This window comes from Canis lupus, chromosome 3 (genome assembly GCF_048164855.1).
Source record: "Canis lupus baileyi chromosome 3, mCanLup2.hap1, whole genome shotgun sequence".
NCBI lineage: Eukaryota > Metazoa > Chordata > Mammalia > Carnivora > Canidae > Canis > Canis lupus.
This window is the reverse complement of record NC_132840.1, coordinates 40,382,963-40,408,797: the sequence shown is the minus strand read 5'-3', so window position 1 is coordinate 40,408,797 and position 25,835 is coordinate 40,382,963. Positions and strand designations below refer to the sequence as shown.

General features: G+C 39.4%; 1 protein-coding gene across 15 annotated transcripts in view; it reads right to left on the bottom strand.

Moving 5' to 3' along the window:
* NFIA (nuclear factor I A) overlaps positions 1-25,835 on the bottom strand; it is a 373,976-nt gene that overhangs the window by 84,883 nt on the left and 263,258 nt on the right. For all 15 annotated transcript variants that reach the window (XM_072820485.1, XM_072820487.1, XM_072820486.1 and 12 more), the window contains exons 5-6: positions 24,411-24,528; positions 17,966-18,093 (exon numbers count right to left, since the gene is read on the bottom strand). In XM_072820485.1, coding sequence (XP_072676586.1) covers positions 17,966-18,093; positions 24,411-24,528 — 246 coding nt within the window. The remainder of the gene's footprint in view (positions 1-17,965; positions 18,094-24,410; positions 24,529-25,835) is intronic.

Below are 25,835 nucleotides of genomic sequence, written 5' to 3'. Positions count from 1 at the left end.
TTGCTTAAGGAAGCTACTTAAAATGGATTTTTAGGATTCAAAGGAGGTACAGTATTAATGGGAAGGGGGTTGGAGGGAGAGATCACAATAAACTGTAACTATTCCAGAAACAATGGAACACCATGCTAGACTGTTACAAAGGAAAACCGTGACAAGCCAGTGTGAGTGCTTACTTTTCCCAAGGAGTTATTAAAAAATTCATTATCCTGTGAAAATTATCAATGGTAAATGTTGTTCAGGACAGCAGGATCTTATTTTGTCTATTGAAGGAGTTTGCATTGTTGAAATTCAAGTTGTCAGAGTTAACTAGTATATATTTCTTTCTTCAAAGTATCAAAGTCAAGAACAGAAAGTATTCAGTAATGTGCATTTATAGTCACAATCTGTTTGGGAAAAAAATATGGAAACAAGCAAACTCTGCACTTTTGTTCTAAAATCCAATATATAAGCAGGTTAGAGAGGACTACAAAATGCTGCAAGTTTGACTTTATATATTCTCCAGATCATTGCCCTCATCTAATTCCCAATGACTATCAGTACTACTGCTTTAAGCAGAACAACTATTATACCAAAACTAAAGGCTGCTGGAAGCCTTCATCCATCCAGTGGCCTCAAGAGAGCTAGGAGGCAGCTAAAGAGATGGTCATCAAACCTCTGCATATTGATCATTTCTAAAACACAGACCGAAAAGAATAAAATCTACCAATTATGGAGTACCTACTATGTGCCATGTACTTACAAATATCTCAAAAGCTTACATTTTCATTTCCCAATTGGTAGCTATTAAAATTCTGCCTATTTATAACTTAATACTGCAGAAACTTGACACCAAGAGATGTCAAGCAACCTGCTGATGATCATAGCAAGCTATTAAATGGTATTTTAGACCAAGATCTCTGGTTCTAAAGCTTGTATGTTTTGTAATACACCACACTGCCTCATAGAGTTTCCCTTGTATATTATAAAAATTGTGTCCTATTTAAGTCAATAAAGTATATTTATAGTTGAAGTTTCTAATTTGGTTATCCAAAAAAATAAAAACATGCAAAAAATAAAAACAACTCCCAAGTATACTAAGAATTATCTTGTCTTATATACCAAAGGTTTTTCTTGGCATTAATTAGTAGGGATTAGTTGGGATTTTTATTAACTATATTGCATTTATTAGCAGTCATTCTAAGATGGAACCTCCAAGACATAAATATTGCATAGACTTAGAAGAACATAATGACCCAAAAATGTTAAATTGTAAAATAGTAAATACATACATTTAATATATACAAGAGGCTTCTTGCCTGTTCAACAAGTTACCTCCTCTATAAAGCCTCCTGCAAACAGGAGGATCAAAAGTCTTCTTTTTAGGACCCACTGGCATTTTGTAAGCCTTGTGTATGTTATTGTGCAGGAATACCTCAACCAGAGGTAAAGTCTAACACACACAGTTATCTAGGATTCAGTAAGTCTTGCCATCAAGAGAGGCCCCTGAGCTACTAAAGTCAGTGTCAAAATAGGCAACTTAGCTGAGTCACCAAACTCAGAGGAAATCACAGTGTTACAAACTCCAAGTATTTCAAGGAGAAGGCTGTGATGGAGTGAGTCGAACGCTATTGAGAGGTCATGTATAATGAGAAAAAATGACCTCCAGGAGAGGAAGGTACATGGAAGATAGGTCAGAGTGGTTTACAAAATCAGGAATGAAGAAGGGAAAATGGGCAGAGTCAACTCTTCCTAGAATGAGTCTGTAGAGGGAAGCAGATAATAGGATAGTAAGTTAATATGGAGTTGGGGGGTCAGCAAGGCAGAGCTTCCCGAAGATGGGAGGCAGTAAAGCACGCTTGCCTGACAGATGGGCAGAAAGCAAAGACTCAGAGGATAACGGAGGAAGGGAAGTCCTGAGGAAGGCGAAGGGCTACACAATCAACTACTTGGAGGAGCTGGCCTTGAACCAGAGCTCTTCCCACTTCCAGGGTGCTGCTCTGCCAAGATACCTCTTCCTGAAAAAAGTTCCGATTATTTATCTATCTTACTCACACAGACTAATCACAAGCTGGTTTAAAACCGAGCACATTAATGATACTCAAATATGTGTCTATAGCCTAAATGGTGTGCTAACCACTACTATGGCTGTTCTTCAGATTCCCTTACATCTCCAAGTCTAAGTGTAGGCAATGGGCACCCCAGTCACATCTGTCACACTAACAGTATCAACATACATTTCAGCCCCATTTCTCAAGCTCAGGATGAAAGTTGATTGACGTACCCATACCATATTTTGCAAGTCATCTACCACCAGCAAATTTATGCTTGGACTCATCTCCTCCCAATAGAGAGAATGCAGCATTCTCTGGCAGCTGGCACATAGGCAAGAAGGGGACCTTCCCAGGACCGTCTCCTTTGCACCTTGTGATGAAAGAATCACCAACCATGATGCTAAATAAAGGATCTGATTGCACAGATCAATCCCACAGTTAAAGGGCCATTCCATTCCTCTGGGTAGAAACACATGCTGTGTGATATGAGGAGGTAGTTCAAGATCCTGCACTCATCTTAGATTTGTGTCCTAATGATAAAATCCATTATGGTTCATTCCAACGTAATTCATTATGGTTAACACGCTCAACAACAACAACAAAAAAAGTAAAACATTCAGACTATTTTGACTTTTAACCTTTTTCAGTGAATAGAAATGTCTTAAAATCATTTTTATGAAGGGGAGAATAAAATGGAAGTTAATATAGCTTCTGAGGTTTATCCTTCTTATTCTATATGCACCCATTTAAGATGAGCTGAAAGGGCCCCCAAAAGAATTAGCACGTCATAAAGAAGTTCAGGTAATTTAAGAGGCTTGCATACAAGCGATTTCTTTAATTTTTAAAAATGGGAGAATGGAGTAAAAATTATATGGATTATTCAGGAGAAAAGAAATGATGAGTTCTCTAATGTATTCCAAATGTTCATTTGTGAGTGAAAATTTACAACCCAAGAGAATAGAGAATAGACACGAGGAAAATGTCATACAAAGATCTGGTTCTTGGGCCAATGTTAAAGTTTCCTGATTTTTTAGGGGATTTTCTCTCCTTTGAGGGTACATACAGACACCTCAGCATCAGGACCAAAGTTTAAAACATTATATTTCATGCTCCTACCACTTAACAAGTTCGAGATTCCCTACCCATCCCATCCTCTTTCTAACTATCCCATCCTCCCAGGTGTTCAGGGGAGGATTGATTTTGGCTCAACATAGCACTCACACACATTCACAGAGGACTAAGAATAAACAAGAAATTACTGAGAAAACCAAATAATTTCCTTTGCATAAAAAATAAAAACAGTATAGTATAGCATAATGTTTTATTCATCCTGCCTAGATACCCAGCTGAAAAGTAAAAAACTCAATCATACATATGTTTGGTTCATATCTGCCCTATCCAATATGGTAGCTACTAGCCACATGTGACTACTTAAATTTAAATTAATTAAAATTAAATGAATTTAAAAATTCAGTTGCTCAGCATAGCCACATTTCAAGTGCTCAAAAGCCATATTTGGCTAGTTGTTAAAATGCTGGACAGTAAAGAGAACATTTGCACCATTGCAGGAAGTTCTATGATCTATATGCCACCAAATAATTTTTTACTTTTGGTCCTATGGTTATACAGCAGGCAAACCTTACTTTTATATGTGTAGCTATTTTGCAAGACACAGAGTAGAACATATACACTATACAAATACAAAATTATATATAGGTGGGGGGAACCAATAGCCCTCTCCTCCCAACTCCCCAACAGGCTGGGGATAATCGGTGCTCAAGCCTAGTGAACACCTTTATAGATACTTTTCTCTACCTAGAATACTAGTTTCAATGATGTGAAGTTAAGTGTTTATTAAAATATGCTCATTTCTGTCAGAACATGATTGAAAGCTTGGTGTTTAAGGATCTTACTGATAAAATTTAATTTTAAAGATGTTGTCTGTGATCTTCCATGTTTGGGCTATGCCTGCACTGGGGATCTATTAATCCCAGTACTCCTTGGACACAAGCACAATGCTCACCACTTTACTTAAGGTAAAATTTGAAACTGATTGGAACATTTCATAGGGGAAAAAAGAAATAGAATTTTAGGCCTCTTCAAATTGCTTGAACTGTGAAATCAAGTAATGAACACTAGAAAAGGTTCTGTCAGCTAGAATCTGAGCTTAGTGTAGTCAGCATTTTCTTTCTAAACCTTATTATGGCAAGCATTTGATTTTTCATCTCTGTACTGTGTTCATCCTCACAAATAAACTACTATGACCTCCACCTGTTACTTAGTGAAATCTGCCCACCATCCTTCGATAACCTATTCTTTGCCATCAAAGGCCTTTGAGAGTCACTGAGAAAGTGGGAAGATAGAGCTGTGCAAGGAGCAGAAATGATACGACTTTATAACTATGCAGTGGTTCATAGTTCAAGCTGGACGCTACACAGCAAAAGGAAATGGGTTTTGGTGTGTGTGTGTGTGTGTGTGTGTGTGTGTGTGTGTGTTTAAAGGCAGTGCCTATGGATGCTGCAAGGGGGCAACACATTCCATCATCTTAACATGGAATTTTTCACAAAAAGAGGCTCTCTCTTGAGTTATTATTTAATGCAGAAAACTCCCAGCCCTTTCTTTATAAAAGGAAAACCTCTCTCTTCAAGAGTTCTGCCTTGGGGCACCTGGGTGGCTCAGCGGTTGAGCGTCTGCCTTGGGCTCAGGTTGTGATCCCAGGGTCCTAGAATCGAGTCCCGCATCAGGCTCTCCATAGGGAGCCTGCTTCTCCCTCTGCCTGTGTCTCTGCCTCTCTCTGTGTCTCTCATGAATAAATAAATAAAATACTTAAAAAAATAAAGAGTTCAGCTTTCACTTTCAATAGATGAGCCAACAGGTCATTTGAAAGCTTCAGAACACTTTATGTTATGTTCATTATGCAAGACAAAAGGAACCACTAACCTCAAAGGCAGCTCTGTGGATGCAAAAGGACCACACTGTTACTAAACACCATTAAAATACAAAATAAAGATTACAAAGGGAAATAACTGTGCACAGCCGCATAAATCATTTTCTGAAGCAATATCTGACAAACTCGTTTCTTTTTTTAACAATGACATATCAGAAAAAAAAACTCTGTGTAAAGTTGCACTTCTCCTGATTAATGCTACACTCAACCCAAGAGACGTTGTCTGTCTAATTACATTGAATACTTATCTGAGAGGGATTAGCAGCATGTTTCTGCTCACTGTCATTCTTTGTGACAACGTAATGATAGATCCATTTACTTATGAGTGCAATGATTAAAAACCGTGCTGTTTTCTTAACTGTCTTCGTATCTTGGAAATATTTTATTAAAAATTACTTATATGACACTAAGGGTAAATACTTGGCAAAGTTTTTCATATCAATTAAGTCAACAAGTTAGTTCCATTCACTCAGTCTTCACTGAGTCTCTTACTTAGGGTTGGTGGAAACTTGATCACTGTCATGCTTTTTTATGTTGGGAGTTAATGATTCACGCTTTTTTCTCCTTGTCTTATTTGTCCAAATCCTAAAGTTTGGTTTTCACTTAAACTAAAAACTGCTCGTGGCCGACATTTTCTCTGGAGTCATGATTTAGCACTTCTCCTTCATATTCACACCTTTTTTTTTGGAACCCAACACAAGGATCCAATTTTATACAGACAACTCCCCACGGGCCAATCAGAAAGGGTTGCTAGCAATATACCATCTTTTGCAGCTTCTTCTACTCATATAATTAACTTCATCCAGCATCTATTAGGAAAAGGTCCTTACACAAGATAAAATCTGAAAAGCAAACCACATTGGGTTCTACAAGTGGGCTGGCTACCCTCAAACCAAAGGATTATTTTCATATGTGTCTAAATAGACAAAACTTGGGTCCTCTTTTTTCCTTCCACTCACCAATCTCAAATGACAGTTGTCATCAATCGTGTCCCTGGTTGTAAAAAAACAACCAAATACACATACTGAATGTAAGTTGCTGAACTGCTCCCACAAGGCAGAGTTTATTCCTATGGCTTTAGTCAAATTCAGACAACTATCACGTAGTCCAAGTGGCAAATAATGACATTTATAACAAATTATATCTCTGGAAAAGTCTCTAAATGTGTGGCTAGGACATAAATTGAGGTAACCTAATATAATGATGATGTGTTATAAGGATTTTTTTTAAACTAAAGGCATGTTAAGGCTTCAATGCTGATGGACAAACTCATAAAAATATCAAGCACATCAAAAGGAGAAAAATCACCAGTTAAGTCTTTTGAGGATAAGATTTCTTTTCTGAAAAGAAAAAAAAATCACCCACTGAAAAAGAGAACTCTTAAAATTAGAAGCAGGTGTCACCACTATGAAGTGATAAATATCAAAGAATAACTGGCCCTGAAAAGCACTCTTATGCAACCCATACTACTTTTAATCCTTACATATGTATTTTGACATAAGAACATGAAGAGCCGCTTAAATCAGTCCCTAAAGAGTGTTAAAACATAAGAGATGGTGCGCAGCCATTTTGGTAAACCCTCACTTCAGTTGGGTTCATGAAATGGCTGAAAGGCAGATGGCAAATTCGGACTGGCATGGAGTCGTTAAGTAATCGTGATATCTTAGAATTCAGTAATCTTGGAAGCGAATCACCGTGAAGTGATTTCTGGGTTGGGATTACCTAAAAAGGCAGAGTAATCTGGTATTACAGAGGACACTTCAGATTAGAAATGGATATTGGGCTGTCGTTCCTTGAATTTCTAATGACTTGAGTGCATTTCCAACAATGCCAATGAAAACTTCAACAACCTGTCATTACAGACAATCCCTAAAGATTGGCACATTTCTTCAAAATGAAGGGCAATAAATGCGGTGTGGACCACATTAAAACCCCAGAATAGCTGGGGTAGCCTCTGGATGAGTACTGAACATTCACAGCTGTCTGGAAAGCCCATCCTCCACAGTGGGCTCACGGCACTGGATCACAACACAAAGTTCCTCACTCCAAACAGACCAGAGTACCAAGAGCTGGAGGAGGCCAGTATTTTAAATCCAGCAGTTTCAGAGGGGTTTTCAATCGTAAGGTCAGTATTACTTTACCCTGGGGAGGCAAGCCAGTCAACTGTATTTCAACAGATCCAGCTTTTTAATTTTTTTTATTGGAGTTTAATTCTTTGTAAGGTTAAGTGATGCTATGACATAGAGTGGCTTTTTAATTCCTGACGTTTTCCCCTATTTGAGAGACACACTTTGTGACTCAGTGCTGGAGAGAACCCTCTCCGTGTTAGGACTTCTATTGTTCAGGAATCTATCAGGAAACAGCCACTGATTTACTATGCCAATGTGAGCATTTCTCGTAATCCTGTAGGATGTAATTCACCCATCATCTCGAAATGGGTGCCACATCTTTGATTAATTGATGAGTTTATGATGTATTTGAAATCCTTGGATGGATAGAGTTGGATAAATAGGCATTATTGTAATCCTCTGCCAAGCAGGAAAGTGATTGGAATGTGTGCACAACCGCATCAGAAGCTGCCACACAGCACGGCAGCAAAGCTACTGACTCTTGAGGTCTGCATGGGCAGGAAGGCTTCTTTCTTCCTTTCTCTCATATTCCCCATATAAAAAGCCCCTATTCTGGAGCATTAAAAATCTACTTTATTGAAGACATTGATGGCCAAAAAAAAGTAAACTTTATGCTTATATAGACCAATGGTGTTGTATTTGTTTAGCATTTAACTAGAATAACCAATATGTGGGAAAAATAGAAAAATGTAGGAGAGAGAGAAGGAAGTCAGACAACAGATTTATGATTTACCTGTATAATTTTTTTTTACAAATTAAATCTCTTTCTCTCCCTCTCTTAGAACAATGTCTGGCCCATAGTAAGTGCTCAATAAACATTAATTGTTACTTACAAACTCTTAAAATTTCATCAGTATTCCAATGATAGAACATAGGTCAATTTATCTTTCATTGTTAATTAAATTGTGGTATTATCTGAGTCTATGAAACACCTACATTGTGTTTCATAGAACAAAGGAAGCAAGAACACTAAAGAATTTTTTTTCTTTATATTAGAGGTTAAAAAACTACCTTCTGTGTGAGTTCTACAAATATTTAATAATGCTAGATATAATAACATTTATGAGATGCAGGAAAACCAGTATAGCAAACTCTTAAGTAAGTCTGATCTGCCTGCCTATCTACTTATCCCTTTCGTTTCTTCTCTTCCAACTATACTTTCTGGTTATTTTTCCCTTCAGTGAATTTAGTGTCAATTCAGAATAACTGTGTTTCCTCTAAGTAAGCATTTGCTTAGATTCTACCCAATTTCATTACTCACAAATCATAAAACTCTGTGTCAGGAAGGCAGATTTGAGTCCATGGATACAGAAAGATCTTTTGCTGGAGTCAGATGGCATTGCCTTGCACACTTCCTGAGAGTTTTCTAGTATACTGGTTTTTCACATGCTTTTTAGAGATAAAAGAAAGGCAGGTATTACAAAGGGAAGGAAATAGGGACTAGTCTTTTTTTTTTTTTTTTTTTTTAAGATTTTGTTTATTTATTCATGAGAGACACAGAGAGAGACAGAGACCCAGGCAGAGGGAGAAGCAGGCTCCACGCAGGGAGCCCGATGTGGGACTCGATCCTGGGACTCCAGGATCACGCCCTGGGCTGAAGGCAGGCGCTAAACCGCTGAGCCACCCCGGCGTCCCGGGACTAGTATTTATTGATACTCCTTTAATAATGGAATGGTTGATGCACTAGCGTTTTCAAGCAGTTACAGTGGAGGACTGTGGTCCAAGCCAATGAAGAAACTCCTAACCTGCATGAATCTTAGCGTACTCATACCTGTATTGCAGCCACTGGGTACTTGGTTAAGCACTTAGCCCTCCTTCCTTTACTGGTTGTAAACACTTTGAGGGCAAGGTCCGTCTTGGTTTACTTATTCATCTTTCCCTCTATCAGCAGCACAGTGCTTGGCATACAGTAGACACAGACACGTACAACATATTTTCCATTTAATTTCATGTACAGGCATACCTCGGACATGATGCAGGTTTGGTTCCAAACCACCACGATACAGCAAATATTGCAAAAAAAAGCAAGGCAAATGAATTTTTTGGCTCCCCAATGCATATAAAAGTTATGTTTACACTAGACTATAGTCCACTAAGAGTACTATAGTGCATTGTCTAAAAAATTATGTCTAAAAATAATGTATATGCCTTAATTTAAAAATATTACTATGCTAACTACCATCTAAGCTTCCTGCCACTTATAACCACTGATCACAGATCACCATATCCAATCCAATAATGATGAAAAAGCTTTCAATGTTGCAAAAATTACCAAAATATGACACAGACAAGGAGTGAGCAAAGGCTGTTGGAAAAATGATGCCGAGAAACTTGCTCAATGCAGAGTTGCAACAAACCTTTGTTAAAGACACAGTATCCTAAAAAAAATGCAATAAAGCAAAGCACAATAAAATGAGGTATGCTTGTACCTTAAACTCATAGCACTTCAGCGTTTTCAAAGTATTCACTAAAACAAAAAGATAAATAGTATTCATATAAAGCTTTATGGTTTATGAAGTATACTTTACATATGCTAAAAGTACTCTATGTCTGGTGCCATGCACAGTACCTTGCACACAGCTGGTGCTTAATAAATGGTAGCTCCTACTTTTATTAACATCTATTTGATCATTTCAAAGCTATAAATCATACAGGCTGGGCTGCTTTATTGTCCCCAGTGTTCATATATAAGGAAATGAAAAATCAGAGAAGTAGTTTGCTGGAACCCCCCAGGCAGGTTGGGTTCGTGGCAAAATGCAAGAATTGTAGAGTTTTGATTCTTAATTTGCACTTTTTTCTCTTCAGAAATATGTTCTATTTCACTCTTATTTCCTCCCTCCTCAGTGAGCCTGTGAAGATTGCTGTGGCTGGAATGAAATGTGCCTTGCAGTTCCTCCTTCCAACATGCTAAATAGGGCCACAGGATGAGCCAGCACTTTGCTAACCGAGGCCACCAGGGTTGTGCTGAAAATGGAGACGGGAATGAGGCAGGGCAGAAGACTGCACATCCAGATCCAAGGTAGACGCTACATCTCTTCCTTCCTTCTTTCTGGAATATTTACACAGCCTCAGTTTCAAACATGAAATTAAAAATTTGGAGATTTGGATAATTCATTTACTCAGACGAGCCCAGCTGAGATGCAGCATCTGTTTTCCTGGGAGCTTCTGTATTCACGAGACTGTGCATCTGGGTTCTGATGCAAGAGGAGCCGCACTCATTCACACAACAAATGTATGCAGCGCTCTGCTTCCTGAGCGCTTCGCCCTACTCGCAGGGTGAGATCAGACATGTGTGGTCTCCATCTTATTATTCATTTATTTATTCAACATATATTGATCGAATGGATATCCTGTGCCAGGTACTATATAGGAGGCTTCAAGAACAGAACAGTATATTTTTTGCCCATGTTTTCTCTTATATGGTATAGTTATGTGAGAAGAGTTATTTTTCTTTTTATAGGTAACCTTTTGGACTCCAATTACAATAGGTTATTTTAGGCCTTAATTTGGCCTTAAAAAAAACCCCAGCTTTGATAAATAAAGTAAGGACATTTGTGGGAAAGATGGTTAGAGTGCTCATTGTGGAATATAGCTTTCCTGCCATAAAACCTTGTTTGGATGAAATTTCTCTGATAGAGGAGGGTCACTAAAGAACAGCCCCCTTGCTATCATACCCGTGCTCCCTGGTGTACCAGTCTCTAATGAGCAGGTGCCAATATTAAAGGGATAATGGAAGAGAACGTTGCCACAGAATGATGCTTTCCCACTGCTCCATAAATGCAGAAGAAAAGCCAAGACATTGATCCTATGGCAGTGTTCTGTAACAGTGACTATTCCTATTAAAACGGGAGACGGTGGGAGATTTAATCATTGTCTTTAATATATGCTAGTGCAGCAGTGTCTGTGATCAATGTACTTTTGTTACCAGTCTGCTGCCTTTTTATTGGCATTGATAATGGGCCTCCTCCTATGTGTCTCAGCTACATGTTTAAGTTGGTAAACTTGGCCCATTCTTACAATTGATGAATGGCGGTTGGCCGTCAAATTAGGACCAGCAGAGTTGGGAACCCAAGTGAACCTAACATGCAGTATTTAACATGACAGTGAATGAACAGAAGCCTGCAAAATCCTACCGTGCTCCCAGTCACTGTGACACTGAACTCTGGGTCTAACAGGTCCCAGGCTAGTGGCTGACCAGATGTTTACAAAGATATTCTTCTACAAATGCCATTAAAAAATGTATTTCTTTACTTAATGATCATGAAGAACAGACAGCATGTTACTGCATTCTGACCTTCAAAAATGAAGACTACTTAGCCTTTGGGAAGAAGTTTATCTCCAGAAGAACTTTATTGCTGAAAGTTTTTAAAAGGATAGCTAGAACTAAACTTACTATTTATCAAGTTTGACTTTAAAAACTTTTCACTGAACTGTTTAGAACTTCTGATGTCTTGGCGAACGTAATGGTGTCTGTTAGTAAGGTTTGACAATCATGGTATAATTGAAAGTATGCTATTTCTGACCATTTTTCTACAGGAGAGAAATTCAGGAGTCTCTTACTCCTGTTTTCAAGCACAGTACTAAACTTGACTCAAAAGTCCTACAATTTCATGCTTTTTCACAATAAAAAATGATCTTCACCTCTTCTGGAACTTCACGAAAACGTACGTGCTTGAGGCAGCTGTGGTCTCAAATGCAGTAAGTGGTGCTACTCGGTAATCTATGAAGTGCACTGGACCCTTAAATGAGTCACTTTTGGGGACACAGAACCTGAGAAGGCTCACAGGACAACCACAAAGCTGCCTTTCAACTCAGGAAGAAAGATACAGGAAGAACACTTAAATTTATATATACTAATGATTAAAAGGCTGAGGAATATCAAGTCTCACTTTCAAGTTGGTGACTGTTTCTCATCTGGGTTCCAGCTGAAACCTAGTTCCATGGCTGCCTTTTGGGGAGAGTGTCCTCTATTCTCCAGCCAAACTGAACAACTCTTCTTTTCCTTCTAAGGGATTTAAACCTGCCTGCTTTCAACTACCATTTGCTGAATATAATCCTAATGATACTTCACATGATTAGAGAACATTAACTTTAAAAAGGGATTCTGGCACTTGGAAGGGAAGTTCAAGTTCATTACCTCATTTGATTGTGGCAACCCTGTGACAGAGATGGGCCAGAAACAACAGTTCTCATCATACGGATAGTGACTGACAACTGAAGAAATCTGATTTGTCCTCGAAGACAGGGACTTGATGGGGTCATCTCTGTACGTACTCCATACTGCACTCAGTCAGCGCTTAATAAAGATTCCATGACTTGGTTTGACTTGAATTATACTGATTGGCCATTCTTCATGCACTTAAAGTAGAGAAAGATGAGAGAGAGAGACAGAGACAGAGAGAAAGATATGGAGAATGTTCTTTCATGCAGTGAGGTATCTAAACACTGCATGAGTCACTGCATGAGTGTACTACCCTCTCTGATGTTTTAAAATAGGTTAGGTTTTTACCTATCCAGAAAAATGTTAAAGGCATTCTTATTTAAAGTAGGGAGGTAGGTTGGAGAGTATCCCATGATACCTACTTTGCCTCCAGACAAAGATTGAGTGGTGAGAGCCAAGGGAAGGGCTAGATCAGTGCTTTTTAATCCCTAACATGTATAAATATCACCCAGATAAACATCACTAACTGTTAATATTCAGTTGGTCTGGGTTGGACCTGAAATTCTGTTTTTATTTTATTTATTTGAGAGAGAGACAGACAGAGACAGCAGCAGAGGGAGAGGGATAAGCAGACTGTACTGAGTGTGGAGCCTGATGCAGGGCTCCATCTCATGATCCCAAGATTATGACCTGAGCAGAAATCAAGAGTTAAAGCTCAACTGACTGAGCCACCCAGGTGCCTCCTGAAATCCTGCATTTTTAATAAGTTCTGAGGCGATGCCATATTGCCAGTTCTCCAACCACACTTCGAGTAGCAAGGTTATAACTCCTATGATAGAGAGCTGATAGTGTCTCATATGGATGTTCCTTGAATTTGTAGAAGAGAAAATCTGATAGGGAAATCTGAAACACTGTAGACATAAATCAGGGTGGTTATATTAAATATTCTACAAAAACTCACAACTGTGGTTCTTGATATAGAGCTTGTAATATTGAATTATCTTAAAGAGAAAATAATTCTCTTTAAGAAAGGTTTGATTCACTCAAAGGAATACCCTTTAAGGCAAGGGATACTTGAAATAAAGGTTGGCACACCATTACTTGTCAATGGGACCCATGGTTGAGGCTGAGCGATTATTTTGATTACTACTTGTTAATAATTGGATTTAGCTAAATAACAGTTGACGGATTGAGAATATAGCAAACATCAATTCTAGGAGGATTATTGGTGGCAAATTCTGTTTTTAGATTTATTGAAAACACACCAAATTCCCTGCTTTGTTAGGCTCCACTCAATCAATCAATATTTATTGAGCACCTATTAGGTGCCAGATGCTGTTATGGACGCTGGTGATACAGCAGTGGAAAAGAAAGACTAAGTCCCACTGCTCATGGAATGTCCACTCTCCAGAGACAACACAGACAACAGCAGTAGATAGTGGTATAAGGAAAGAAAAGCAGGATTATGAATTATAGAATGATGCAAGAAAAAGAGCAACTATTTAGATTATTGGGAACGTCTCTGATGACATATGATTTGAACAAAGACCTGAATGCTGAAGAGGATTTGATTTTATGGGAAAAAATGATATTTTACTTTGTTAATAGTTAATACTATTTGCTCATATATTGTGTCCTATGTACATTAAATAGCCCACACTCTTTCTCTGGCTTCGGTTAAATGACAAAGGTTTGGCATAAGGAAAGTGGGGGATTTTTCCAGTTCCTTCTGTTGAGTTACTTTTTTGTTTTTTATTATTATACTTCTATAGCATAAGTGTTATTCTAAAAGAGGTTACTGAGCACGCAAGATAAAACTTAGCTTCTGAACTCAGATTTAGGTTAAAGTTTGGATCCTGGATTCAGAGGTTTACTATCTGTGTGGCCCGAGACAAGTCACTTAACCTTTTATAATTCTGTTTTCATTTCTACAGAGGCAAGGTCATTCTGTCTTGCATAATTTAGGGTAATTAAAAAAACTGGTATACAGAAGGTAATCAAACAATCGTAACTATAATTTTCACCATGTATATGAAAGCACCATGCACAGTGTCTGATCCAATGTAGGCGCCTCTTGGGTTCCTTCCTATTTATTTGCATTATCAGTTTCTCTGTAATTTTTCATTTGTACAGATAAATAAGAGTCGATGGTATGTGAGTTTTTGCTTGATAGAATTTCATAGGACTCATTTCATCAGTGCATGATTAGCTTCAAAGCTTCGAATCTAACCCACTTTTGAGATAACTGGGAAATGAAACTAAGTGGAGGGAACAAATGCAGCATTGTAAGAGAAGCAAAAGTCAGCTTGAGGTTGTCTGATGTTCTTAAACTAACATCATCTTTCATCTCCTATGCCCTTCTTCCCAGATAATAAGAGCTGTGCACTAAAAGTGCTGAGATAAACTAATGGGGAACAGGATACTACAAAAGACATTTGAAAGAGCCCATGTAATTTACTGCATGTCTGGTTTGTTTTACTTTCCAAAGCCTTCCTGTTGCTCAAGGAAATTTGTCTCTTCTGGCAACCTTCGGCCCTCTTTTGGCTGGGAGTCCTGAAAAAGCATTTGAGGGCAGGTAAACAGATGCAAAGCTCTCTGAGTGAGGAGTAAGTACAGGCCTTGCTTCCTGTGTCACATCTGAGGCATAAACAAAGTATCTTTTAGTATTTGTTTGAGAGAATTATCCCCAATGTAGGCAACCAAGAGGCTGTTGGTGCATTCAGATATATATAACTCCCAACATGTTCTGAAGGTAATTTACATGAGTGAACCACTAAAAGCCTCCTACTCAATGAACTGTACCCCTGGGGAAAAGCTATGCAGGCCCCGATCAGTGAGGGAACAACATAAGGGTGTTCTCTGTGCCAAAAAGGGGATTGGGCTAGATGGAAAATCCCCAAAAAGGACCATCTGGCAGCATAAATTATCCATTTAAAATGGCTGGTGTGAGTTAATGACACCAAAGTCACCACGAACATGTACAACATCCTTGGGTTGAGTTTTAATGTCCCCTCAGGCCCTGTTTCAATGATGACTTTCTGTGCTGAATATGGCCAAATGTAAATTTACCCACTGTCCTCCCCCATTCCCCAACACATATACCATGAAGCTGCATTTTTCTGTAATGAAATAGGGATAGACGATGGAGAATAAATCCAAGAATACAGTAGAATTGTGGGGAAATTTCTCTTTTATGCTAGATATATAATATCATTACCCAAAAATAATTCGGCTATTAAACTTGCATTATTTAATGACTGCAAAGGATCTAGGCATTCAGATGCTAAAATTTATGATTGTTTGAATCATAAGGTGCAAACTTGAATAGAATTACTTTTAAAAAAAGTCACAAGGTCAAAGTATCCTGCGCATTGGACCTGCCCCTCTCTGCCCCCAATATGCCCTCCCCCCCTCCAAATCTACTTAAGGACCCAGAGAAGAGTCTTGGGTGGGGGGGTCGTGTACATCGATGCAGTAAAGCAGTTTCAATGTGTATAAAACTGCATTAGTACAACATTCAAGCACCATGTACGAAACCTATATATATATTTTTAAAGATTTTATTTATTTATTCATGAGAGACACAGGCAGAGGGTGAAGCAGGCTTCATGCAGGGAGCCCGATGTGGGACTTGATCCCAGGTCTCAGGATCAGGCCCTGGGCTGAAGGCGGCGCTAAACCGCTGAGCCACCCAGGCTGCCTGAAACCTATGTATTTTGATTCTGATTTTCACTGAAGCAGGGCTAGAACTGGCTAGAACTTTAATTAGCCTTTTGAAAAGGGTTCAAAGAAGTTGTACATCTTTTAATTTTTTAATAGCACATAAACTTTTCATTGGCACTATCCTGAGGTCTTGCTGATGATGATGCCGTTAGCAGCAATGGGTAGTCAGCATTTTCATTTGCATTTAGGACTGGCTTTCTTAGCCACTTTCGGTAAACTGGCACCAGCTAAGTGTGGTGTGAAGCAGATGTGTATGACCTTTATAGAAGATCCCCCACACCCTGAATGCTGTGTTGGTAATAATTAGAAATAATGAGAAGATGGAGGCTAATCTCCCCATCCCTGCACTTCCCCTATCACCATGTAATGATCTCCTTATGCATCTGTGTCCTACCCCCAACTGTGAATTCTTTGAAAGCAAAAGCCAGAGCGCCTTCCCATTCACCCTTCAGTTCCCAGAACCAGGCAGAAAGTTCCCGATGAAGATGGATGAATGGGTGAGTGAGAGGATTAAGTAGAAGTAAGTAGAAGTGAAATTTCTGCATTTCAGTAAAGGGAGCAAGATAAAGGACTCAGCCAGTTTGCCTGAGGTTTTGTTCTGTCTTGTTTTGTTTTTAATTATCATACAATAAAACTGCTGGGGGAAGGAAGTATACATTTCTATGAATGTTAACACATGTACAGATTCCTATTCCCACCACCACAGTCAGGATACCCCACAGTTCCATGACCCCCCAATCTCTCTCATGCCATTCCCTCTGGGGATTGTTTTTTGCTATGTCAGGGAGAAGAGAGGAGTTAAGATCTGAAGACAAAAGGGATAGTTCAGAAATCTCCTTGGTGCTTGTCTGTTCTTGCAAGGAATCACTCTGAGGCCTAGGTGGGGGAGAATAATCAGAAAACATTTTGTTTCAAATTTACTCTGTGCTAGGTAGGTGTAATTCTTAGAGGGGTTATGTATGTTACCTTATTTAACTCTCAAGAGCATTGAAACAGCTATTAGTATTGACAGATTATAACATGCTCAGAAAGGTTGGGTCACTTGCCCATAATCCCATAGACAGCAGGAGCAAAGAGCCAGGATTATACTCTGCTTTTCTAGTCCAATGCCCACACTCTACCCTCTCTTTCCATCTGATTTTGCAGATTGAGGAAGGTAAGGGAGATTTTCCCTTGCCCATGTGGAGATTAGACATTGAGAAAGGTTCCAAAAAGCTCCTGCTAGCCAAATTCTCACATTCCTCTCAAGACTCCAGAGCCAAGACTAGACTATCCTGGGAGGTCACAGTCATCATTACCTTAGTTCACTATAGATGGATAGCTGTTCCATTCATTCATTCATTCATTCATTCAAAGATTTTATTTATTTATTCATGAGAGACACACAGAGAGCAGCAGAGAACAGGCAGAGGGAGAAGGAAGCTCCCTACAGGGAGCTCAATGTGGGACTCCCATCCCAGGACCCCGGGATCACTCCCTGAGCCAAAGGCAGACACTCAACCACTGAGCCACCCAGGTGTCCCAGCCGTTCCATTGAAATAGAAAAACCATCAGGGTGATAAGTAACAGCAAAAAAAAAAAAAATTGACACCTCCTCATTTTATAAAAATCCAAGCATAAGCTGTGGCCCAGGGACGCTCGTCTCCTTCCTAGCATTATCCATCCAGTTGAAAATGCTGACAGATTTTTATTTAAGATTGCTAAAAGATAATCCAAAAAGCCAATCCCCAAAGGCACTCAGGATTAAAAACAAAAGCAGGGGCAAATGAACATGGGACTGTAGGATAGGCAAAAATATGTGAGAGCCAAAAACCAGACACCGTTCTTCCAGCCGGTCTGCACCTGGATACAAAAGCACTGGCGCTGCCCCAGTCGACTGCCTCGGGCCCGCTTCCTCGGTCTACACCTGGCCCGGCCCCCACAGGCCTCTCTGACTGCGTGCACCAGCCCCGTGCCCAGCGCCCGCCCCGCTTACCTGGCTCCACTTCATGCCATCCGCTCGACTGGCTGCCGCTTCCTGGGGAGCGCCCTTGGCCCGTGTAAAATGGCTCTTCACCAGGACTGTCCATTTCATCCTCCACAGACTTGAGGCGCTTTGTGGAGCTGAAATAACACAACGGGTACACGTTTAAAGGCCATCCAAACCACCTCTCTTGGAGATTGCACCTCTGGCTGAAAGCAAGCCAAAGGAGGAAGCAACTGGGCAACTCGGTGGAGTTCTAGGACTCTGTTTTAGGCTCTGGTTCAGTTGAGTGAGTCACTGGATGTGGAACAAAGTCTTGGGTCTGTGTTGTTCCAAGTGTCTGGGTTTGATTTTTATCATCCCTGAAGTGGCTGCTGCCACCACATCCTGTTCCCTTCTCCTTTGAGGAACTGGTGGCAGGCTCCTACTTCTGTCTCCACCTGCAAGTGTCTGTAGGAAGACCGCGTTTCGTGTCTCCTCAGGCGGCGCCTAGGGCCTAGACTTCAGTGATGTCCCTAGACATCAGTCTATCCCACTGGCACCCCAGGAAGGATAAAAATCAGGGGTTCATAGCTCAGATTGCTATGAACTTGGATAGCTTTTCAAGAAGAGCTTGGATTCCTTTCTTCCCCCCCACCCCCCACTGTTTTCTTATCTTCCACTTGGATCTGTTCATTTTAAAAATATTTGCTGCACAGCTACCATAGTCCAGTTTCTGAGGCAGATGCTAGAGAAAATACAATGGCCCAGAGAGATAAAAAAATAGGGGGAAGGAGTACATTTCCCTCTGAGAAGAAGGGACATAGAAAAAAGCATGACCTGATCTTTTTTATTCCTCTTTTTTTAAAAAAAAGATTTTATTTATTTATTCATGAGAGATGCAGAGAGAAGCAGAGACATAGAGGGAGAAGGATGCTCCCTGCAGGGAGCCTGATGTGGGACTCCCATTCCAGGACCCGGGGATCATGACCTGAGCCCAAGGCAGATGCTCAACCAACTGAGCCATCCAGGTGCCCTGCCTCTCCTCTTTCTATGCCTACACAGAGGCTATCAAAATGAAGTTCTGGATTTTTTATTTTTGGAGAGGTATGGTTGAGAAATTTCCAGCCTGTATCTTGTTTCCTCCAGCTGAAGAACCGAAATGAGGCTTCAGAAATGAGAAGGCAGCAAAATGCCATGTTGCTAATATGTCCTAATTGTCTTAATTGATTATGTCACTAATACACTACCAGAATGAATAGATTTCATACCTAGTGGGAGTGCCCACTGGGAAATCTCTTCCTCCCATGTCAGGGTACAGAATTTTTAATATGTTTTCATTTATCAAACATGTGCTGTGTCCCTCCTACGTGCTGGGTGCCATGCTAAATGCTGGGATATCAAGATGCATCAGGCATGGCCCCTTGTCTCCGTGGAGTTCATGGTCTAGTGGACAGAGATGCAGAGGCAAATATAATTGTGCAAAAGAGAAATATAAGTATTATGATGAAAGCACATATAGGACACAGATTTCCTGATGATATAAGAAAACAATGATATGCTGGGAGGTTGGGTAAAGCTTCCTGAAGGAGGTAGTTCCTGAGCTGTATGAGTGAGTGTCGAGGGGACAGTAAAAGAAAGGAAAGGGCACGCACAGGCCGGTATTCGGCTGATGCACCACTCAGGCAGCAATTATTATTTCAAAATATTGAAATACTTCTTTCTCAGTTCATGAAGTATCATGATATCAAGCCCTGAAAGTTTCACTAGCTTTGCCCCAGGACACCCTCATCATCCAAAAACTAAAGGGTTAACATCAGGTGTATCTGGGGCATTCCAGGACTTTGCCTGAGCACTGTGGCAGAGCAGCATCCACACAGGTCATCAGATATTCTGAACATCACTCCCAGGAGGAAGGTGCGGAAGCAACATCATACAGAGAAAGGTGTGACACGTGCAGAGAATTGCCCGGTGTCTGGCCTGGCTGAAGTCAAAGTGAAAGAAGGGGGTGGAGTTTACAGAAGATGTTACATATCCAGATTTCATCCTATAAGCAAAGAAGACTCCTGAAAAAGACTAAGCAGGGAGTGACATCAGAGTCGACTTTAGAAAGGCCACTCTGGTAATTGTGCAGATGATGGTTTTGGAAAAGCAAAGGAGAAAGAAGGAGATGGAACCAAGAGGCAGCAAGACAGTTAAGAGGCAATGGCTGCAAACCGAGTAAGAAAATGTTGAGGACCCAATTTAAGGCAAGAAATTCTAATTAATAAAGTTGGTATCTCTCTCCGTATTCTTTGCCTTTAAATTCTGTCCTTGTTAAAGACAGACCACAGGAAAGCAACATATCTGCAGCATGCTAGCTTGGTCCCCAAAGGAAAACCTTTAATAGCTTATTTTATGTTCTTTGCTTGGCTTTCCTTGAAGTTCAATGAAAAATAACCACTTGAAGAACTCTTCTGTAATTTATGTGAAACTATATTGAACAGAAATTTTTTTATGGAAAGATGTACACAAAAAATTCCTTCTATACATAAAACCAGAAAAAATATGGTCTCTCTGCATGAATTTCTCTTCTTTCCTTTTATCAGAAAATGCAGATTCTATAGCCTACTGCTTCCCTTTCTTGCCTTGGCAACCAGGAGCCTCAGGATTAAACATAAGGTGCAACTCTTGGTTTCAGGCTCCTGATACAACACACTCGCCTATTCTTCTTTATGGTTTCTGCCCTCTGTTTCTATATTTAATAGTTCTTGCTGTATCTAAAACCTGAAAGCCACCTGAAATCATTTTGGAAGTTGGTAAGGCACATGTTAAAAACAAAACAAATATTTCTCTGTGTTTCCTGGCAAATAAAAAGGCAAGGCCTATATGTTCTGATGGGACTGTGAGATCTGTCTGTAGGGAAAGGCCCATTTCTTTTCTTCTTTTCTTTTCTTTCTTTTCTTTTCTTTTCTTTTCTTTTCTTTCTTTCTCTTTCTTTCTTTTCCTTTCTTTCTTTCTTTCTTTCTTTCTTTCTTTCTTTCTTTCTTTCTTTCTTTCTTCTTTCCTTCCTTCCTTCCTTCCTTCTTTCTTCTTTCTTTCTTTCTTTCTTTCTTTCTTTCTTTCTTTCTTTCTTTTTTTTCTTCTTTCTTTCTCTTTCTTTCTTTCGCTAACAGCAGATGCTCAAAAACTGCTGAATTGGGCTATTGACTTAGAAATAGCCATTTGAGTACTTATAACAGGCATGTGCCCAAGTGTCATGATTCACTGAGATCAAATGCAAAAGGCCAACTCCACTGATCATTGTTCTTTCATTATTAATATTTTTCTGAGTTTCTATTTTTTTTAATTTTCTTGGTGTCCTTTACTAAAATGCAAATACCCCATATAGTTGCTAATCCTAAAAGTGAAAATCTATAGTTTTTCAAACCTTAGTTTGAAAGCAAAGACTTTTCTGAGGTTGATACAGGAAAAATGTCTGGAGGGTAGAGAGGAGAAAAAGATCCAGGAGTGAAGAAAGTTAGAAGTGCCAGGATGGACACATGGAAGGCTTCCAAGAAGAAGTTTACTGACCTCACAAACTTGACAGTTGGTTTATCTTGATGAAGTTCTTTGGGACAGAAAAGTATTTCTTATCCCAATTTTTACACAACCCCTTCTGTGATTTTTGGAGATGTTTACCACAAAGGGGTACAGAACTAAAGTTAATGCCTATCAATCTCCTTTATCTTTTTTTTTTTTTTTAACTTAGAAATGAATCAGTCATTGATTTTGGTTCTTGCCCTTGACTTTCTAAGATACTCATTCAGTTCCACCAGAAACACTGGAGGAAAAAAGGAAAGTACCAGTAAGATCTCTACCTAAGAGAGAAGATAAAATCCTTTTGAGGAGTGATGCACTATCTCTTCCTGCGTGTATAATTTGTTGTGTTCCTAGCAGTTCTACCTGAAATTAAAGTCAAACTATTACCTTCATTCTGAATATTTGTTTAATTCTCACTCTATGCAAGCATACAAGCCTTACCTTGTACCCACAAATCTGTAAAATGACTTCTTCCTGAGTGGTCAGAGTACTCTGAACTGAAAATTTTCCATTTATTTGTCAGTCTCTACCAATAGACCATATAGCTCCTATTACTTGACTTATATACACAGTGCCTTGGATGATATCCTTTTAAGAAATGTTTGTCGCGAAATTGGAGGAGTTACACACACTGTTGTCTACGTCTACATCTATGTCTACGGGGTCTACGTCTACAGGACTTACAGCCCAGATGGGGAGGCAGGATCTGTACAGATCTCAAAGATGGTAACAGTAATTCAAGGTAGCAAGCACTAAGTATCCAGGAAAAATAAGGATACTAGATATTCTTTTTGGGGGGGCTTCATGTTCTATTGTTCCTTACTGAAAGAGTAAGCCCGGTTCCTAAGAGGATCCAACGTGAAAATATCATGTTTTTGAAGTTCCAGCACACCTGAATTTGAATGTACGTTCTGCCATTTACTACATCTGTGACCTTGAGCAAGTTACTTAACTTCTCTGGACTCTGGGTTGATCTGCTGTTAAATGGCAACACTATCTATATTGTAAAAGTACTGTGAATATTAAATCATATCAGGTATGTAAAGCATCTAATACAGTGTCTGCTACAGAGCAGGTGACCGATTAATATTGGCACAGCATGAGCAAATATTGATTGGTTGATGAACTTTTCTATATGTAAATCTGGGGTATTCTTCTGGGCATATTTTCTAACCTGTACACAGATAATTCTGCTGAGTCTATATATTTAGAGAATAATTTTAAAAAAATCATCCTAGGAGAGCCTAATGAGAGTAAAACAAACATATTACCAAGTTATTAACTACTGCTGCTGTTTATAATTAGCTCCTTATCAGGGTTGGTTATTTGCAGAATATGAGAATGACAGTAGCCTTTGAAATGGCATTAAAAACCAGGTTTCCAATCAGGGAATCACAAGAAAAGGCAACAAAACAGCTGGAGAAGTCAAAAGGACAGGGGTCTGGGGGGAGGTGAGGAGGATGAGGAGCACCATTTGGGACGTCCATGGTACATGCACAGCACACATATGAAAAACAAACATCCCATCAACTTGTAAATTAATCACTACCCACAAGTATTTGCAAAGCTTTTTCGTGTTGACGGAGTGCAGTCACACACAATGTCCCCCCATGAGCAAACATTCAAAATCCTCAAAATGTATGAACACCTGAATGTGTTCACAATCTCATTCTTTCATTATAAATGTACTTTGGATTTTAGAAATTTTTTTTCCCGAGGATCTGATACTACAATAAACTAAAGGGAATACTTAACCAACATGAAAAATGAGGGAGGATGTGGCTGGTGGTCATATTTAGGGAATGACTGGTTCTTTAACTGTCTTCAAGGTATTAGTAATGACTAAGCTGATTCTTTTTCTTTTTAGAGTAATTCTGGTTAAAATATATAAAGTCAAGGTAAGAAAGAGTCTCTATCAGGGAAAATTTCTATAATTTGGCCATTGTTTTAAATCATAAAATTCCAGTGCTTGCTTTAAAGAATATACCTTTGTGAAACGTTTTTCTGCAAAGTACACAAACATTAAAGATCGTTCTGCACCATTCTTTTCTTTGTTGTCACAGTCCAGTGCTAAAGCCAATTTGTAAAAGAATACTGTGGGTTTAATGCCTAATCCCTTTCCTTCTGGTACCGGTTATCTAGAGACAACAGGATCTTGCAAAATGCTTCATTTTGATTTGGGCTTTGTGACCTCAAGGGGATCAAGAACCCTGGAATTGTTATCTGGTTGTGCTCTTCCAGCTTTACTTTTTTAAAGGTCTCCTGGTACAACGGAGTTTATGAGCCAGCCCCGCCCTGTCACAGGACTGCATTCACTTTTGTAACTTCACACCTAGATATCAAATGGGTTTCATGTCGCAGGGCAACTCCAGTAGCCTGGATTTTTAGATCCTGTGGGGGAAAAGCACTGGGACTGAGCTGTAATGTCTGCTGCAGGCACTGGGACTAGAACTGGTATCGCCAGTGTCAACGTTTTGCCAAACAGGCCAAAACACACACCCTTTTCCTTAGTCAAGTGCTGTCCTTAATCTCCTGAGAACATGCTGTGTTTATCATTCATCCTTTCTCTATGCTTTACTCATGTCTTCACCCCACCCAGACACCATTCCTTTTTCTTCCAATCTTGCTCACTCTAAACCAACATTTACAGTTGAACTCAAGTCAATCTTTTCAGATAAATCTTTAACTATTTTTAGCCTGTGCCATACAATTTAGCTCACTGTTTTTCACTGACACACTTATATATTTATTTCTGTAGCATGTACATTTTGCTTTCTCTTTCCAATAAGACTGAAAATCTGTTGGGGCTGAACATACTTCCCTAGTATCTTCCACCAGCAAACACACATTGCAAGAGCCTCTAGGCTCAGAGTCAAAATCAAGGTGTGGAACTGTGGAGAACCACCCATCAAATTACCTGGTAGAGGATGTGCTGGGTAAAGACCTCCTCATTGCTCCCGGACTCATGCTGTAGTATGAAGAACTTTCCAAATCTGAGAGAGAAAAATTTGGGCCAGTTCCTGCAGCTATTGGTGCTAGAAAAAAAAAAAAAAAGTTATGTTCTGTGAATAAAAGATCAATGAAGAGTACATATCAGTGTTGCATGTAACACATTCTATTTCTGTATTTATACAGTAAGCTTATCTGAAATAATCGGTAATGAACTCTGACCTCCAAAGAATGTTGACCACAAAAACTGTCTACACCAGAGAAGACTTTGTTTTATAATGTACTTTTTGTCCTTTCTCTTCTTGTAATGGCAAACTGTCACCACGGTTGCAACATTCCTGGGTGCTTTTAACAAAAATACCTCCACATCTGCTCTGAAGCTTTTCTTGAATGACCAACCAGAACATTTTCTGGGGCCTTCCTAGCTTTGTCTGATCCTGCTAGCTCTCATTCATCGGTATTTTGGAATTAATTCTGAACTGCAAATTCATCTTTCCAGGCTCCCCATTCCTAATTTCTGGTGACAAGAAATGTGCCATTTCTCCTTACTCTGAACTGGCTTAGCATCTACATATATACCTTCACTTTATTTGTCTCACCTTCTATTTTGAGGCAGGGTCCTCAAACCAGGGTTCTTGAACTGTGTGTTCTTCTAAATAAAGTTTTACTGGAACATGGCCACACCCACTTATTTACGTATTGTCTCTGCTTCCACACTGTGATGGCAGAGACTAGCAACCACACAGACACCGTATGGCTCATAAAAGAGAAAAAAAAAACTTACACAGAATTTTCCGATGTCTGACTTAAGAGATTATTAAAGATGGTTTTGAATGCGTGATTTTTGGAGCTGACTATGGAGTGAGATGTGATGTATGTTTTAAAGCCTGTTGCCTCCAGATACCTCATTTATGGTAGTAGCTTCATAGATATTTTTGAATAAACAAATAACATCAATTTTATGAAGTGACTGCGTAAAGTTAGTGGTGCAACTGTATTAGTGGAAATAACCTCTTCTTTTGAAAGCTTATGCAAAAGCAGGAGCAACAGATTCATAAATTACTGTATTTAAGGAGCTGGTTTCAGGAAGTAAGCCCATGTAAGTGGATATATAAATAAATAGACGCTAATATCCATAAGAAGAAAGGATAATTAGGAATATCATGAACCAGGGACTTTTCATTCTTTCAACAAATGATCACTGCTTAGAACTGTGCTTAGATGGAAGACATGTTTGCTACCCTGGGACAGCTCTAGAGGGAAAGTTGACAGGTTATTTTCAATACAGTGTATTAAGTACTTAATTCCTAAATTGATATGGCCACATAGAAGTGGGTATCTAACTCAGCTGGGGAATGAGAGGTTCTGGGAGTAAAAAGGACCTCAGAAAACA